The 19,608-nt window shown below is 41.2% G+C and overlaps 1 protein-coding gene across 4 annotated transcripts in view; it reads left to right on the forward strand.

Annotated features, from left to right (window-relative positions):
• Positions 1-19,608, forward strand: part of LOC128753886 (regulatory-associated protein of mTOR) — a 125,331-nt gene that overhangs the window by 101,486 nt on the left and 4,237 nt on the right. The window contains exons 27-31 of one of the 4 annotated variants that reach the window (XM_053856050.1): positions 4,643-4,757; positions 5,679-5,803; positions 7,239-7,364; positions 9,884-9,931; positions 19,333-19,439. In XM_053856050.1, coding sequence (XP_053712025.1) covers positions 4,643-4,757; positions 5,679-5,803; positions 7,239-7,364; positions 9,884-9,931; positions 19,333-19,439 — 521 coding nt within the window. Of the gene's footprint in view, positions 1-4,642; positions 4,758-5,678; positions 5,804-7,238; positions 7,365-7,942; positions 7,969-9,883; positions 9,932-19,332; positions 19,440-19,608 lie in introns of those variants that run through there. The other 3 variants (XM_053856051.1, XM_053856052.1, XM_053856053.1) reach the window with 3 other exon arrangements.

The raw sequence follows: 19,608 nt of genomic DNA on the forward strand, positions 1-19,608 counted from the left end.
TGTCTGATGCAGCAGGTTTCTGTCCTCACACTCTTTCTGTCCTCACACTCTTGACTTGGTCAGGTCTACGGTCGACTCATGCTATAAATAAGTTTATAAGTTATATAAGTTATTAGTTATAAATAAGAACACGCACACACTCCCTGCACTGCTGGTGAAATTTCATCATGTGACATCAATGACATCATTGAGTTCATAATTTCTGATTTAATACTAAGAAAGTTTTGTTTCATAACACTGTTGTAGCTCAAAATACATGAGAATCAACTTGTGAGCTGACACACTGAATTTGAGTGAGCTCCACATTTATTCGACCAGTATTTAAACACTAAAATGATTCTTCATTGGACAGATTCCAGTGATGGAGCGAACACTAACCTTTGATCACTAGGTTCTCCTGCAGTGGAGAAGTCACATTTAGCGGGTGTAGAAGATCCTTGAATGGGCATGTATGAGTCTGGCAATTGAAATTAGGAACCAAAATGCAAAAGAGCTCTGAATATCAGGGTAATTGGATAGATTGTCCCACTTCCAATCAATCCTGGATGCCCAACCCTGGTGGCTAGTCAGCGTGTTTCCATTACTTGGAATGGGTCCAAAGGAGAGCAATCTCAGCACTGTGTCTCCATGGAGCTGCGCTGCTTTGAGGTGGAAATGTTACCTTTTGACCTGTGTTAAGGGTGTTAACAAAACAGTTTTGGGCTGGTTGCAGAAAACAAACTGTTTCCATAAAAACCCATTTTCAATACAACTTACAATGCCTGTATACCATGATCCAGCTGCTGTAATTCACAACCATCACAATCCTGCTGGAGAGTCTTCTGTCTGAGAGACCTAACAAGATTGTCAGCAAAAGATGAATATGTCGATCTGAGTTCAAGTCCCGAGCTGAGTAATGTTTCATTCATGCGGCTAAAGCGTAGTCACTCGGCAAAAATGCATTTGTACCAAATTTGATTGATTAAAATGGCTCTGAGTTTGGCTGGTCTGACACACTCATTCTCACGTGTCAGAGTGCCCGTGGTGCAGGCACACTCAAGTCAACCAGAAATCTCTCAGACAGAATTGCCAGCACCTCCGACGTCAGCGGCAAACCCCCTCCCTCCCATTCACGTTGAGTCACGAGGTGATTGGCGTCATAGCTTGCGCCACGTCTCCCCACTTCTCTTTCTGCTCCCTTCATCAATGAATTCTCTTCCATCCTCGCTGATCATGTGTGCCGGCTGTGGTGCGGCTGCCCTCATTCAGTCTGGTGCCTCTGGTGAGGGGTGAGGATTGGGGAGGAGGAAGGTGCGTGTGAGACAGTGACTGTGTGAAGTGCTCTCTGACTGTGTGTTGCTTTGAAAATTCTGTGCTCATGGTTAAATGATGTGAGACCTCAGCTAACGCACAATGTTGAAGATCTCTCCTGCTTGAAATGAGAGTGTTTCAGTCCAGAGTCGTGACTTAGTCTGCCGTTTTATGATCATTACACTGGTCTCATGGCTCTTTCAGCCAGTCAAGGATAAATCTGTCCAGATGTTCGCGTTGCCATGACAACGGAGGCTGAATCGGTCAACTTTCTGGCACCATCATCATACCACCAGTAAAATGCGCAAACAAAGTGAACTGTTCACTGTGTAATATCTGATTTTCCAATTGTTGTTGGGTCATTTGTGTCACTTTCCTGAAACATCTCTGAGCTTCAGATTCATTGCATCCGAGCATGCTGGTGTGACTGAGCTCCATCTCAGACCTGCTGCAATGAGGTTCAACCACCTGTTAACCACCATAATACCACTAAAATGTGTTGCACATCCTTATGTTAACAAGGCAGAAATGAAAGTATCACTTTAATTCAAGCATCATCTTGTGGGTGTTTATTTTGATCAAAACAATAAACCTCAGTCTTTGCTGTGAAATCTTCATCAATGGTACCAGGGGAGCATTGGTGCCGTTGTACCGATGTGGTCTGTCATTTTAATTCCACCAATCATTTTTCTTTGTCACTGCTGCTTGGTGTGAAACAAATCATTTCAGAGTTATTGATTCAGAGTTTTATGGTGCGTGTAGATTATCTTAATCCTAAAAGTTTTTAGATTCTGATCCTGATGAAACATAGAGTCAATATCTTGTTTTCAAGAAACTCTCAAAAGTGATGTTATATGACACTGATTCAGGATGCTTTAAGAGTTCAAGGTGCACAGCTCTTTTCTCAGTGAAGTTGTCGTGATTGATGGATTCAACCTTTGCACATTAATTGCTCTTAAGACAATTAAAGAGAAAACCCTAGTCTCTGTCAGCAATGTCAGCATTGATTTGACACAATTTCACTGACAGTCAAATTGCAATTTGAAATTTCTTAAATGTTTTGCAGAAATGATATTAAGATGTACTACGACCCATGTCTGAAAACTTTTGATCATTTGAGTGCTCAATAAATATGTCAGTTTTAATCTGCACAGTAAAAAAGCATTTTCTGACTTGCTAATATGGCAGTTTCTGTCTCTTTTAAAATGACATTGGACCTCTATTGAACACATCAGCATGTATCTGTTTGCACAAAATTCTGATTTGATATTACAAAATGTGCATACAGTAAGGCCCACCCATCGAAGCATATTTATAGTGTTAAGCGATGATACCAACCTATTAAACCAACGCATCCTCACTCCCATGTGGGAATGCGCGAGGCGGGGGCTCGTGGGGAGCATCGCTGGGAGATGTGCTGAAGCTCCTCACTGAATGACACTGGATATCAGTTGCTATTTCTAACCCCTTACGTGGCTCTCCTCCTATCCACCATGACTAAGACGCACGGCCATTTGATGGCTTTTAAACAGCTATATGACACCTTATTAAACATTGAATGAATGGAGCGCCATCCCATAGACACTCCTCTTACAAAAGTCAGAGTTGTCGCTTCTGACATGACATGACAGGACATGGTAAACTAATCCTAATCCTTCATTTTCATGTACCTGCTTCTGGCTCAAAAATCCTTGACCAATCGCTGGCTATTCGCTGATATAGACACGGCGCATCTGCATTTGGTGACATCAGAAGATGGCGGCGGCATTGGACGCGCTTATGTGTCAGAATCATAATATGTGATTAATAGTATTTATGGTATTGATTTTATATTACCATTTGGAAACAAATTTCTATTGATATGTACACACAGAATGAAAACCCAGTATTTTTTTCTTTCTACTTATGTATTGGTTGTTTAGGGCCTATAACAGTACTTATAATAATATCATCTTTGTTCTTAGTATTGAATTACTGTAGCATCAAGCAAAGTGCATGTGTACAGTGGAACAATGTAAAGGCAAAGTTGACTGAATTAAACTGGAATTGCAGTTTGTGTTTCAGTTGAAACTAGCAGCACTTTGTCCCCACGACTCAGCAGAACATCCATTACCTGTGTAAATCAAATTTTTACCTATTTCATTTTCATGCATTTTCAATCACAAAGGCATATTATTTCCATTTCCCTACCATTTTTATTATTCAGTGACTCCAGATGGGACACACAGTTGCTTCATTTTCACTCTCTGAAATGTTTTCATTAAATTCTGCTGTATTCTGTGAGGCGTGTTGCTGCAGTCACTCCATGTGTCAGTGAGTGTTGAGTCCAGCAAACATCATCAGTAAGCACTGGGATATCTACTGAGTTCTTTTCACTCACATTGGTGAAAATGTTTCAGTTGGTGCTTCCACTCAGCATTTCTCAGTACCGCAGGCAGAAACTCCGACCAAACGAGAAGACTGCGTTTTTCAGTGCACTTACTACCACTTACGCACAGTTATACAGTAATCGATGACTACCTCGGCTGGAGCATATTTACTGGAATACACTCCCAGAACACCTCAAAACTGCTCCAAATGTTGCCTTGTTGAAAAACACATGTTTATTGCAACTTTTCTTTTCAGATTTTGATTGTATTCATTACCACTTCACCACTATTGTGATGATGCTAAATGCTAGATTTTAAATATCCCAATACTTTTTGTCTGTTAGTGGTTAAAAATCCAATTGCCTTTCCCTACTAAAAAAAAAATATTGATCCACATCTCAACTGTGTTGAACAGGGCTCACAGAAACAAACCAGGGGCCACTAGGGTGTGAGCAAATGTTTTATTCTTGTTTTGTTGTGTGTGTAATTCTTTGTTTCACTGTTAACTGTGGGAAAATTCACAAAAATTCAAGATATTTGACTTTTTTGTCTAATTGAGGTTTTTTTTTCATATAATAAAACGCATATGTCATTAAAATGGTACAAGCTGTCTAGTCGCATTAGAAATTTAGTTCAGCCTTAACTTTAATATGACACTTGAAGTCAGGTACAAAAGGCTCCTTAAAACAGCATAACTGCAGACTTAGCTTCAAATATTCTTAAAATTGGTCCTGATGAAGTAGCGGAAGAAGAACATTTTTCTTCGTACTAAGTGCTGCCTTTGAATTCAAAACGTTATATGTTGCATTGGAATTAGATGTTGCTCTGTATCAAATGATGAGTTCTCTGCAGATGCCATCTTATTCTATCTTACTGTGCATTGTTGACAGCCCATGGGCTGTTTGTCTGAGACCCCTGATTTTGAACGCGTAGTGTTGCCTTCCCTGTCATGATTGCACCAACATTGTTTTTGGCTCTTCCAGGCATATCCCGTTTGGATGATCAAATATTCATTAACCGCAACCCAGGAGTTCCTTCTGTTGTCAAGTTCCACCCCTTCAATACCTGTATTGCTGTGGCTGACAAGGACAGTATCTGGTAGGTCCCAAACACAGTGTCGCACAGGAGCTCAGCAGCTATTATTTAGCCTTGGGTGTGCAGCGACGCTGATGTCCCATGCGAGGTCATCAGAAGGTGGAGGATTTTATCAATCTGTCAGCTGTAGTTAATGTAATGTGATTACAAGTGGAAGAAAGTCCTTAAAATTGCTCCTAATGAAGTAGTGGAATAAGAACATTTGCACTTTGGTTTTTATATTTCTCTTTTTACTAAGTGCTGCCTTTGAATTCAAAACGTTTTTGTTCTTTGCAAGAAAAATCGGCCTCACTCAATGACATCAACTTCCTGTTTCATTTTCTTCACATGGCATTTTTGACTTTTCAATGTGGTGAAATGCTTGTTTTTTTTGTTTGTTTGTTTTTTTGTTTTTAAACCTGCCACATTTCTCGAAACTCACTCAGCCAGAGTGGCCAGATGTGTAACTCAACCAGAGGGTAAACCAGGTGTCCATTACCTTTTTCTTGCGCCTTTCATTTAACTTTTTTTCTGTGCTTCTTTTTTCATATGTATGGTTGCTAGCATTGGTTAAAGGCTGAAGAAAAAACAGAAAAGCCTCATCAATCCACATTTAATGAATTAAGAAAGGTGCTTTATTTCTCATGAATGACCATGACTCCTCCATGCTGCTGTTCCTGCTCTAGTCACTGCTCACTGGCCTGTCTTCTCTTGTCGCTCCATCTCCCTGTCTTAAGCCACTCAGTTCCAGTTCTTGATATCTGAAAGTGTTAAATACTCGTTCACTTCTGTAGGTAGTTAGAGTTTCGCCTGCAGCCGTCTTATTATAACGTTATTACATTACAGCCATGGTAAAGGTGTAGACGAACTACTGCTTTCAGTTAAATGTGTCTTACATATTAAGGACATATACACAAAAATGAATGCACATTCATTGTTCTGTAGTTTTTGGGACTGGGAAAAAGGCGAGCGCCTGGACTACTTCTACAATGGAAACCCTCGGTACACTCGCATCACCGCCATGGAGTACCTGAACGGACACGACTGCTCTCTGCTGCTCACCGCCACAGGTTGGTGACTAAACAACACATGGTGTGGTCCAAATTAATTCTGTAGAGTTCCTTCATGCCCACCAGAGCTAATTGCATTGAAACTCATTTGTAAGTACAGAAGGAAGCTTAAAACACTTGACTCTTATTAGTAACAGACACACACACACATTCCCCCAAGCCTCCGGTGGCTGTGTTTATCATCTTTTATCGACGGACGGCACCAATTACACTTGTGGTTTTATCTTATTAACATGAAAGTGCAGCAAACAACACAGACATGGGCACACTTGGATTAATGTTGTAGACTGAGGTTGGATCAAGGATGACGGATCTGATCCGGGCTTTCTTTCTGAGGGAGCTTAATGGCAGCTCAGGGATGAATGGATCTCATTATTGCCATCGACAAAAACATCGCGTTGCACTTCCTCTGTCAAGATGTGACCAGATGTGAGGGACATCACAGACACTTAAGTAGTAAAATAAATAATTTAAAATAATAGAAAATGCATAAATTCAAGTACAAATCCCACCCACACACAGCGAGGAATGGTGAAACTTTCTCATCTTAACTGAGAGTTTTTAATTGTCGTGCTGTGGGCTTGTTTCCTAACACCTGATGTTTCATGCCAGCTTGATTGTAATACACAGGAAGTTAGACGCTTAAGTCCTCGATGATGACATCTCACATAAATACAACACGAGTGTTATGTTTCGAAAATACTCTGTGACTAGTGTTGAATGATACCGTGAAATAGTTTTCAAGATTGAAGTGACTTATTTCCTCCACTGTTACACGTCTTAATGTCGCTGCTGAATCGCAAAATAATCACAAATGGAAACAGACATTTCTTTTTGCGCATTTACAATAAAATCACAAAAAAATCCCCCAAAACTGTCAAAACGTGGATCGCTCAGATCCAGGACAAATCTTTGTATATTGCTCTGGTTATATTTGTCCCTGAGTGGTTTTCAAAATCTGTAAGGCATGACTTAATCCAGTCATGTCTGTCTAACGGTCCGCCATGAAATGTCTGCAACAATATACCAGAAATGTGGTTGCTGTATGGAGAGACTCCTTCGGTGCTGACATCCTGCAGCAGTATTGTCTTTTCATTGCCTTAAAATCTATCCAAATCCATGTTCCTTACCCTCACAGATAAAAGCACACTTCACCTTTCAAGTCAATGGTTTGCAAGGCTTAAAAAGTTACTCGGTGAAGTCAGTAAGTGGCACCGTATGCAGACACTTGATGTCACTAAACTGGAGAGGATTGCATCGTGGTTTATTGTGCCGGCTTATTTTTATAACTGAACTACTATATACTATTAAATGGATGATCATAGTTTTTCCACACTCACACCATGAGCTAAGGTGACAGTTAGTCTTGCTGACACAGTAGATAACTCTTTAACCTTCTAAGTCGTCCCCTTAAGTTGACAATTTTCTTTTCCAGATGATGGTGCACTGCGTATCTGGAAGAACTTCGCTGATCAGAAGAATCCAGAGATGGTAACGGCGTGGCAGGGTCTTTCTGATATGTTGCCGACGACCAGAGGTCAGCCTTCCTCCAGCGCACACAGTAAAGATCAAGATGCTTTTTCTTCCATCATTCTCATCTGTCACTCTCACTATGCTTCATTGCCATCCATCAAGTCTCCACTTGGACAGTTTTCCAAAATCTTTCCCTGAAGTGAGGCACCTAAGACTGTGGTTTTTGTTTCGTCACCAAAATTAAAGTGGTGATTTTCCATCCAAAAAGGTCATTTTGGTTAGAAAATTGCCTCTTTCTTGTGGTAAAGAACGCTGACCTTTGTGGTTCTATGGCTATTGCGGTGGGGTCTTTTGTGACCTCATGGATGAGTCGTTGCTGCACTCTTGAGACAAATTTGGAAGACAGACTGTGTTGTTCCATGTGATCATTTGTGATTTGTGGCTCTCAGCTTTAGAAATGGCTTAAGAATCTTTTCCAAGCTGATAGGTCTAAATTACGGTCTCGCTCATTTTTTTGGAATTTCTGCAGCTCACCTTGATGTCTAACGTTTGAGGGTCTTTTAGTCTACTTCACAATGTCAGACAGGTGCTGCACAAAGCTGCCACTTTTGAGGACTGGATTTCCCAGGTTTCATCAGGTTAAGCGAGCAATACGTTTTCACACAGGGCAGTGGTGATGTCGTAACCTCTGTTGGAAAAGACTTCACATACAATAATAACAGTAAGAATACATATTTTTATTCATATAATTTTGCCCACCTGTCTAACAGCTTATCTTTGTTTAACTTGACCTACATTATTTTTGTTTGGACAAGCACACCTGTTTAATGCTACATGAGAGCGTGGTAGATCGTAATATCGTAATAATATAGTTACATCGGCTTCTAATCTCTGTGGAATCTAAGTGGATGGGGCTGCAATTTGATTCTATTAAAAATCTGAAAAGTGAAAAGTTCACTCGGTCTGTCCACAGTGGAATGTTGATGTCATTGTGTCCATTGTGGGAATGCAGCGTCAGTTGAAGTCATCAACACAGTGTGTAGTAAACTTCCACAGTGATGTCAGAGGTGGAAAGTCATAGACAGAAGTTGAAGCATATGTGACAGACACACTCGTCAGAGATGTCACACACATGCACACACACGAACACACTTAACTCTGCTCCATATTTCCATATCCTGCCTGCCTGGGGCGTTTCTTGGGCATGTGGATTTTTAGGGAACTTTGACAGCAGATTGACTGGTTGTTTGTCATACTATGAGAAAACTATTCTAGTTTGTTGAGCAAAGTTCAACTTATTTTGCTATTGCCATTAAATACTTAGGACTTTAAAATCATGTTGCTTGCATGTTCACGCTCAACAGCTCTTTGTCTTCTGTGCTGTCTGTGTTAACAACACCAGATTGATGAGGTATGCGAATCCAATATTCACTGTTAATCTGCGTGATCAAACAGATTACCCGACTGATAAACATTAAACTGATGATTTTTTCAACATGATTGTGAAGAGAACGTCTCAGTCGGTATCGATGTGCTCTATGTCTGTCTTAACTGTCTGCCGCTCTATCTGAAGCTATGATGAAAGAAGTATATTGACTACACTAGTCATTTGCATTGTGAGAGACCTGTGGAGCTGCTAGACTGTGATGACAGATTCTTGAGAGGACGAACAGCTCTCTTGCGGTTTTAGCTTGTATTTCTGATGATTTATATTTTGTCAATTGTTGTCAAGGAGATTGGCACTGTTGGCCTGAGGGTTTTGTACCTGTTTTGGCTCTTTTTTTCTATTTTCTTTCGTTTGTCCCCGGATGACGCACACTCAGCTTGCACATTTTTGCCTCCGTCATTCCAAAGTCCTGTGGATGCTGCAGAGAGGTGATGCTCCTCTCTGTCTGTCTCCCACTGTCTCTCTCCACTGAACTAGACCCCTGAGACGGTGTTCTTGCTTATCCCACTGCGTGTACTCTCTTGCTTTCAGCCAGACTTTAGCGTGGTTAGATGGTGTGCTTGTTATCCACTACGTATGCTTGGTGACACTTGCTGTGCGGATAATCCACTGCAGAGCCATCAATATCCATCAAGTCCATCATTTCTCAGAGATCTTTCCTGAAAAAGGGTTTGAGAAGCATCCAGGTCCACTATTTTTGTAACAAATCTTTTACTTCAAAGGCTTGTGCGTTGTTCATATTTTATGGAATTCCCCATCATTTTGCATTCCTGACCACCGACTTGTCTGTCTGTCCGCTAAAGCAAGATAATTATATGATTTATTTTTGAACACTTGAGGTTTTTCGAAGTTGCCTCAGCTGCATTAATAATCTAGCAGCTGATGAAATCTTGCAGTCTGTCTATGTCCTGCCAAAAAGCCTGCTGAACTGTGGAGAACATGTTGCAGGAGGCACAAACACTCCTTTTCCATCTTCCCACCCCTCAGTGTCACAAAGATGTGTGCTGCTTTTGCTCATGCATTTCTCATTTGTCAACGCCATTATTATTATTATTATTATTATTATTATTATTATTACGTTTGCATGCTGCAAGAGACCCTGCTAATGTGTTGCTTTGCTTGCATCCCCTCCCACCAACCCCTCCACCCCATGCTTGCAGGTCTAGCCAGAAGGGTCTCCATTTATCTGGACCGAAGTAAGCAAGGAGGTGAGTGTGGCTTTCTGTTCTCCTCTCCCCAGTTTTATTTTGTTCTATACACTTACACGTAGCAATCAGCAGCTCAGCTACTACCTAATTTGTGGTTATGCAAATCCCAAGCACTTATGAATGGTATGCAAACTGGCCGTTTTTTTACTTCTTAAAAAAGATTCCAACCAGGTTGTTTAGAAGATCAATTCTCATGATGACGCACAGCACGGCAACTGCAGAAGCATTGCAAAAGGGTGGCCTGACACTTGTTGGTTAGAAGGCACATTGAGGCCTCCACTCTGAATGCACCATGGCAGTGCTTACTGTTGCTAAATCGACTGAAATCATCTTCAGTTCCAGTGTGGTTTATGTGGACATTGTAATCATTGACCTTAATCTTGTGGTGTGACATTTACCAGTCACTGATCACCTAGATGTTTTGTAGTTCTGTCTTGTCACCTGAACTGGAGCTCATATTAAAGATTGTCTTCAATTTTTTCTTCTGGCATTTCCTGTCAGGCATTGACAGTCGTCTCCATCCTGGCTGCACTCTCCTCTGTACCTCCATTATTCTCTGTCCATAACTCTGTGTGACTGAACCTAAATACTTGATCTTGTTTCCACTTCCTTGTCTTTCTTTCTCTCAATTACACACATGCATTCTGTTTCACTTCTTCTGAGCTTCACTCCTATCCAGCTTGTCCACTTTACTCTCTCTACAGATTACTGTATCATCAGCAAACATCATTGTCCATCGTTGCGTCGGTCTGCCATGGGTCTGCCATGTTTTTTTTTTTTGTTTTTTTTAGGTTGGGATGATTCTAGTGGTGGCCGAGAAAGCTCACATAAAACGTTGCAACAAATGAAATACAACATCATTAGCTCACAACACATCTGCAAAAGCCACAACAAATTGAAATGCTACAACATGACAACATTAAGCCATAACATTACTTCATAAACCAAACGGAGGTCATAACGGAAGTTCCCACAGTGTAACCCAATGCCACAAAAATACATGGCAACCTTCAAAGTGGCAGAATATTCACAATATTCACACGTTTGAATGATTTGTTGCATAATTATAGCTGGAGCTTCTGCATTATACAGGTATAGAGTACGTACATGGACTTGTTGACCCATAGTACTTTTAAAAGTCAAACATGGTACACATCTGAAAACCAGAAAGTCAGCCATATGTAATGTAATGTAATTCTGTCCTTACTGGATGAGAGAGCATATAAAATGTGATGACACTGCCATCTATGGCGTCTGTTGTTTCCAGATCTTCTACTTGTCCTTGACTTGGTGTTGATAATTTGTAAGGTTCTAGAAAGCTTTCAGTCACAAATTTCAATTACTCTAACTTGAACAACCTTGCTATGTTGAAGCTAGAAATGTATTGTCGACAGGAAAATGTCTCCAAAATGTCCTTCCTGAGATCCTGAGTTGCTTTTCTGAAACTTAACTGTTTGCTTCAGCAAGTTACGTCATTAATTGGGCAGAATTTGTGAGAGGGACTTCTTATCAGAAAGCTGATCCAGGTGTGTCGCCTGCGTCCCTCAGCGTTAGTCTCTCATTTTAAGAAGAATTCATGAATGTTTCTTCTCTAAAGGCCACAGCAGTTACTCATCTTCACTTTTAGTGGATTCACTGCCTTTACTGGGATTTCTCTCTTTAATCCACACAATCCTCTCCCCAAGGTGTCTGTGTTTAATTGGGAATGTGTCAATGCCATGTGACTTGAAATGCACCAAACCAGAAGTTCGTGCTGCCACAGGGATCAGTCTGTTGGACTCTGGAGAAACCAAGGAAATTAGGAAGCTGAGGCTGGCACACGCTCCTGCAGCTGCCGCATTAGTATGCCAGTGCTGTGATGGGAGCAAGAGAGAAAGTGCTCTGGGCCAAAGAAAAACATGAGGGAAATGGATTTCGAGGTAAAATGTTAGAGTTCCTATGCGGTAAGGTCACGAAGAGGGTTAAAGGAGTTAGACAAATAGTTTGGACGGGCCGAGAGATTGATGACGACTGTGGCTGTAAATCAGCTGGAAGAACAGGGAGGGAGAAAAAAGGTAGATGATAAAGAGATAAATCAAAAGTGGGAAAAAGATCATAAATTGGTTCATTTCAGGTGAGTACAGAACACACACACACACACACACACACACACACACACACAGAAAGAACAGATACACATTCTGATACCCATTATCAGTTTGCGAGATTGAGTAAAGTACTTATCTGAGGATAAAGTGTCTTTGTAATGACATTTCATCTGCTCTCTGTTTCACTACATTTTCTCCATGTCATTTATGTTTTGGGTCAACTTTTATTGAAATACAAAATATAGAAATATAAATACATGCCAGCCTGTAACAAAGCTTTTTTTGTGGGTTCACGTTGAACGTGAGATTTTAACTCGAATTTATTTCTTTAGTTTCCCTACGCAAGCTTTGGGCTCGCAGTGATCAACACTGCATGACATGACAGAGTGCGACAAGAGGAGGACAGGATGTCAGTCTGATTATAGCAAACTAAATATTGTCATTCAATTAATTCCGCTTAATCCAATGTATTTAATTGCTGACTTGAATATATGTAATTCCTAACTGTCCACGTACTTGGATCTGTCTCTACTCCTACATCCTTGAACAGCAAAGGAGACCCATATAAATGAATACCGGTGGTGTCAGTTAAAGCGCTGGAATAAGCGCTTTCTGCTTTTCCGCAAGTTTGCCGACAACAATGTGAATGCTGATAGTAAGTACAAGCTAGGTTGAAGACGTACAGAAGAACTGATATGTTCAAATGGTGGTTGTTAACAAGCTTCATTCAATAACAGTAAAACCGTAACGGGCTCTTATCCTGCTCGTTTTAGGGGCTTGTAAAATGGTATTGAGTCCCAGTGGAGCACGGTGGTAACTTCTAATAAAATTCTCCATGAATGTCAAGACAAGACAACTTTCAAATGTGATCTTGAACCAGCCTCACTGCAGAATGTTTTTGACGTTGGGTTGAGAGGTTTCACGGAGTCCCAGTCGCAGGCTGCTGAAAAGGAACCGCTATGTCCAGGTCTAACTAGAATCCATCACAAAATCACAGATTGCATGTTGTAACGTCAGCATTTATTAATTCATTCCTGCTTTTTTATTTCATCTTCAGCGAATGTCGGTGTTGATTTTTAGTTCTTTTTATAAGACAGAGTTGACAGAAAAACTGGTGTAATCATTCACATCATGCCTCCCTGCTGCCTGTGCTGCTCACCTGTTCTCGGGCTGCGCTGCTGCATGATCGTTTCTGTTTAGTTTGAAGCGTATTCCTTTAGTTTTTCATACTCTGTGGATGGATCCAAATGATACAAAAATGCTTACCGTATTTTCCGGATTGTAAGCTGCTACTTTTTTTCTTGTGGTCTGAGCCCTGCGGCTAATATATACATATTTACTAGGGATGCTCCAATCGATCGCCACCAATTATGAAAGGCTGATCTCGGCATGATTGGTGAGTGGCGATCACTGCCTGTCATTGCCGATCACAAAATCTGATCACATGTGACAGCTGATCTGTGATGCGTCCGCTCCTTCCTTCCCTTCTGCCGACTCGCCGCTCGCTTAGCAACAACATGTCTACTGTGGAGGTTTTCTTCAGTGATGGACCACAGAGAGTGTTCTGAAATATGAATTCTCATGAAAGTGAAACTGCAGGAACCAGCGGTCACTTGCAGACACTTGCCGGTCTGAGCGTGACATTCGAATGCAAAGCATCATTAATTACACCATTATTATTAATTTTTTTTATTATGAAAATTATTATTTGCTGCTTTTGTTTAGCAAAGGCAAGATCAAACTCAGTGAAGATAAATGTTTACTTTTCAAGCTGTCCTCCTGATAACTTCCTTGACATACAGTGTGTAAGCGCAAGGGTTGCAGTCAATACATTACTGTGGTGAGTATGCTGTTTATTTTATAGGCAGTAAACAGGAATTTGCTTCTCTGTTTTGCTGCATGGATGCTGCTTCTTCCTTTCATGTGGCAGAAGTTGTGTGAGAGCACTGGACATGTGCGTTTACAGAATCAATCATTAAATTAACCTGTAAGTCTCAAATGAGCTTTCCACTCGCTGAGATGTTTTATGCATGCGACATTGATGCCCACCAGCAGGCCCCCTGGTGCTGCGGTGTCCACTCATGCAGCTGATAGTTTAGAGTTTAATGGTATCAGAATATTTGCCACTAGAAGCCAAATTTTTCAATTTGAAGGAATTTGGTGTATTACTGAATCAAATGATGGAACCAGACATACATTTAAACAACAAAATATTGTTTAGTTTGCAATAGCACAATAAGTGCTAAGTGCTAGTTTGACAATAGCACAATAAATCACGATGGTGGCGATATTCAAGTTTTTATATCTCCTCATTTAAACTAAAGCTCTTTTAATGTCTTGAAAATATTTGTATAAGAATTTCAGTTTTATAAGAATTTCAAGTACATTCAGAGTAGTGGAAACTCCGGCCATTGTGTAGCGGAAAACATCCCTGAACAAAAGCAGATGCTTTTGTTTGCTTTGTTCAGGGATTCCTCCATGTTTGTTGTTGTTGTTATCATCCTAGGTGTGACGTGTCTTGTGCATCAGTGTGATCAGTGGACCAGGAACTCCTGCAATTACAAAGGTTCTGTGTTGTCTGGCGGGCAAACTTAAATTAATGTTTAAATTAAATGAAATGAAATATTTTAACACATTTTTGGACTAACTGGCACATGCACATATGAAAGAGTCTTCAACTACTTAATCACTTCCCAAAGCTATGTAATAGTAGTATGTTAGTAACATGTGGAGTGTTTTCCAAATGGTCTTTTCCTCAATCCCATAAGGTGCCATGTGGTTAGTGTCAGTTGTTGTTCATCCATATGTGCCCTTCCACAGCCTGGTGATCTCTTCCTGACTTCTGATAAGCATTTCTGGTTGATGTGGTTTGAGCCCAGGTTTCTTTGAGTTGTTGGGTCTGGTGTCTCTAATCTTGTGTCTCACAACAGCCCATAGATTCCCCGCCAGAATCATGTTGGGGCAGTTGCTGGTTGTCCGTGGCGAGTCCTGAGTTTGCAATGGCCCAGAAACATCACCCAAATATGACTAGGAAATGTTTTTTGTCACAGGTCTCCTGTAAAAATGACCAATTTGGGGTTTGTTAAAAATTAAGGTTCCGATTCTATTACGTCAACATGGTATTCGTGAAATGTGCATTGGTCAGCGTTCTTTCATAAACAAAGACTCATTCTATTTATGAGCCGTTGATATTCCATGGTAATCCCTGGTAATGAAGTTCTCTAAGTGGAGTCCTGAAGGAGCAAACAGGAAGAGGGAGAGGGAGGGATAGAAGAAGCAGGAAAGCTGCTACATGGGTTTAATGAGCTTTACTTGGTGGGAGAGTGAGTCAATCACTGCAGATAATGGTGCAGAATAAGAATTCAGAGAAGGCTTGTTCTCCAGAGGGGAGGCGTGCAACAATAATATTAATGAAAAAAGATAAATATAGACGAAATTAGAGTGAGGTCTGCGCACTGGAGCTAGACCATGATCTGCATTGACTTCTGGGGAAGTGCTGCGTTTTTTTCTTCATACTGGAGGCTGTCATGGGAGAAGTCATTATACCAACCATGTCATTACTGCTTTGATATCATTATTAGAGAGGAATCAGAGCAGCAAGGAAAAAAACCTAGGTTTGTTCTATCTATATCGAGAACTCTACTGGGGAAGGAAGAACATGCCCACAATCCTGTGTTCCGTGTTCCAGTATTGGATGTATATGGGGACAACTAGGACTCACTGTTTACGTGCTAGCATACCTGACTGATCACTGGCTGCAAAACAAAGGTCAAGTTTGTTGGAGCAGACATGTAATCCCTCTAAAGAGTTTTAGAAGAGGAGGGGATTTTTTGTGTTTGAGACCTTGACAGCGTTCGTCGAATCAAAGGACGTGTCAAACGTTCCTGGAGAAGCTATGTTGAACATCTTTCATCAGGAGTTGGTTCTGCATTTATTTGACCTCATGGTATTTATGGGCATTATTTTGTGAGTCGGGTGCTTCACTGTACCCTGGTTAAAATGGTGTTACACTCTGGTAACTGTTGGAGAAAAGCAGTAACTCTTTCTTCGTCTTTCCACTACGCTGTACAAATTATACTTGAAAATGACTCGTGACAAGTTGGAACACTTTCCAACTACATCATCACATAACACCATGACAGAAAGGAAGAAAGTCATCTTTTTTTTTTTTTTAATGTGCATTTGTCTGGCAAGGTAAGATTGGCTTGACCACTTCACCTATTTCACTGTTCTGCTTAACTTGGTTGGGTCAGTCCACCCCCCGAGACGTATGCAATACATTACATAAACAGAAATAGATGCTGATCAAAATCTCAAGACCAGAGCAAGATCAATCCATGTTTCTACTTGTCATACTTGTCATATTGTCTTTTTCAGTTGAAAAAAAGGATGACATTCGAAATTGACATTTGAAGCATGAGGTGCATAATCTTTGTTTGGCTCAAAAAAAAAATGTTGTGCATCCTCAGCTTTTGAGCTCTTGATGTCTCTCGAGTCTCTCTTCTACTGGCACACGTGTTTCTCACTGTCACTCTGCTAAGTTGTTCAGGCTTCGCACTTTTAATAGCTTTTTTTCCACCACTAATCCTGGCAGTCGATTAGCATTTAGCTTTAGTCATCGTCCTTTTATTTTTCTCCCTCATCATGCTTTATAACACCATTAGCAGTTGTATTTTCAGTGGCATATACAAGGCCAACTATGTTTCTTCCTTACATAGCAGTGGCCATCATTCAAGCTAACAGATAAGATGAATCAGACTGGTTTTGTTCTATTATGCTTTCAATCTGGTTTGAATGAAGTCATTCTGCCAAAGATGATGGGAGAGGAGTGGAGAACATGCTGCACATCAGCATGGTTGACTGCTCTGCCTCACTTTCCAAGTGGCGGATGAAACCCCTGTCCAGACCGAAACATCTATATCTTGAAAAGTGTTAGGATGTCCAGTCGTATTTCCACACGCTATTTTTGAAAACGCTGCCACTTGCATGTGGACACTTTGAAACTAAACCGCTCATCCTCATCCCTGGCCGTGCCAGTGCCTGGGCACCTCCCAATTCTCCATTCACTGTGCCATTATATACAAAAAAAAGATTCCAAACTACACAAGTACACACAAGCAAGTCAAATGATAGCAAGTGATCACCTCCATTTAGATGCAAACGTTGCTGGTGATTCTGCTTCACCAATTTGATGATGTCGATACTTACTGTAGTTTCTGAGGGGCCTTCTTACACTGGGGACTCTGGCCTTAATCGCCTTTTTCATCATCCGTCAAATGCTCGACGTTCAATGTTGAGTCTGTTCACTCTTTACAGACAACACACATCTAAATGACAGGTGCAAGTGTGCTCAAAATCTGTTGGCAAAACCCACATTAATTTTGGCTTTTTCCCTTAAACCACATGTCATGATACACTGAATAATGGCCATGTTGTAGTAGAGCGTTTATATTATACTGAGAACTATGGTCTGAAATGGACAATCACTTCAACTCAATGTTTTACAGAAATTACTACTGAGGTAGTAAATAACCCTTCAATGCTCCGGAAGCTGCTGTAGCACTCACACAACACCCTCTGGATCCCCCATTCCCTCGCCGCTGAGCCTACTGCTTCAAAGGGAATGCCTCTTCTATCCTCTCATCGCCTCAGAATTGAACAGGCATCAAACGTACCCACATGCGAGTGCTCGCATCAGCGGGCTTCTTCCCTGCACGCGTCTATTTCATCTGCTGCGTGGTGCCAAGGCGGGGAGCAATGACGTCATAGAGGAGGATTTAACATCGCCACGTGGGACTTGGGTTTTCCTCACAGCAGAGCCAAAGTCTTTGAAACAGATGGTTCTGCGGAGGGAGAATAGAAGCACAAGTCTAAGAGGCAATGCTTGTTTACTTGTGTAATGGCTCTGTGTTGGTCCATGATGCTGCTGGTGCAAGAAGATCTGTTGTGGCTGGATTCAGGGTCACCATTTAAAGTAGTTATTACTAAATTATTATGCATCATTCTCATGCGTCATTTGTGCCACTGAGCCAATATTTGCCACACTTGTTGCGATACACACAGGTTTGTCACACCATCTTTATGGGGACCACTCATTGCCATAATGCTTTCCCCAGCTTCTCACCATAAATGTAACCATCCAAAACTCATGTCTAAGCTTAACCAGTTCTCTGAACCAAATTTACACCCTGTTATATTGACCCAGTTATTTTGAAGTCCTACCCATGCTGCCTCATTTACTTATGCAACAATGAGCATTGAATGTGGTTCCATCACTTTCCTAATTCTTTCGGGTAGTGAGTCAGCACAGGAACCTCAATTGGCTCCTCAACCCATCGAGATAGATGTTTCACTGGTGAGCATCATGGCTGGCCATTCACATACATCATTGAGCATGTTATCTCAAAGGACATAATCTAACAGAATGTAAAATGTGAGTGTGGCAGAGTATGTAGTATCCTCTGGATCAAGATGTTGCAGGAACTTAAGTGTCCTATATGCACAGAGCTTGGGGGTTCCTGCACAGCATGTTGCGAGCCTCAGGTACTTTGTTTCAAAAACCCATTAAATTACATATTGATGATTTAAAATAAGTTGCTCGTACTACATCTATGTTCGGTACCATGGTTCCAACAAAATGAATCCATTTTTGAAGCCTCCCCTGAATTGTATGAAACACGGCACTTCTTCTCTTCCTTTTTGTGTCACTGAGCCAGCTAGAGCTTGATTCTTGTCACGACTGTCGACATACGAAAAATTCTCGGTGCCTCCACTCTCTCATCCAAATGCTATTTGACTGATGCCGTGCAGAATGTGCTGACGGCGCCACCCCTATGGTCACACCGTAACTTGACGTCCCACTCACGATGCAATATTGTGCTGTTGTTCACGCATATGTCAAAAGAAAGACTGAACCACCACTTTATGTAAAAGTATTTAATTGATGGAGCTGGAGAGTCGGGGATTCTTGATCCATATCAATGTGAAAAAGTTCTTGCATCTATCCATCACTTGAGCTGCTGCGAGTGGCGGATAGATTTCACTGAGACTGCTAACAGATTGTCTGCGTTGTGTTTGAAGGGGTCGAACACATGCTCGGTGTATTTTGGCAGCTGTGTGTACAGTAATAAATTATGCAGTTTAGAAAATGTGATTTCACTTACTGTGTACAGGCTTGGCTCAGGAACTTCATCTTTCAAGGCCATATGTCACACAGAGCTCATGGATTTCTGTTTTGCTCGCTTGTTTTTGTCAAATGAAATGGAAGTAACTGTACTGTACCTGTGTATTTTACTTTTGTTTGGCCTTCCTCAGGTGCAGGAATGGTGGTGGACTGGGAACAGGACACTGGTCTCCTAATGACATCAGGTGACGTCCGTGTCATTCGAATCTGGGACACGGACAGGGAGATGAAGGTCCAGGTAAGAAACTGCATCTGGTCCTTACTATAATGTCAGTCTGAGTTTGACCAATATAGGTGTGTAGCCCTGTTCACACTGAGAGATTATTCAGCGATGTTGAACGTCAATGACCTCATCTTGTGCTTTTCTATACCAATGACCAGTTTAGTCCGGCACTGTTAAGCGGTGT

Source organism: Synchiropus splendidus, chromosome 2 (assembly GCF_027744825.2).
Source record: "Synchiropus splendidus isolate RoL2022-P1 chromosome 2, RoL_Sspl_1.0, whole genome shotgun sequence".
NCBI classification, from domain to species: Eukaryota; Metazoa; Chordata; class Actinopteri; order Syngnathiformes; family Callionymidae; genus Synchiropus; species Synchiropus splendidus.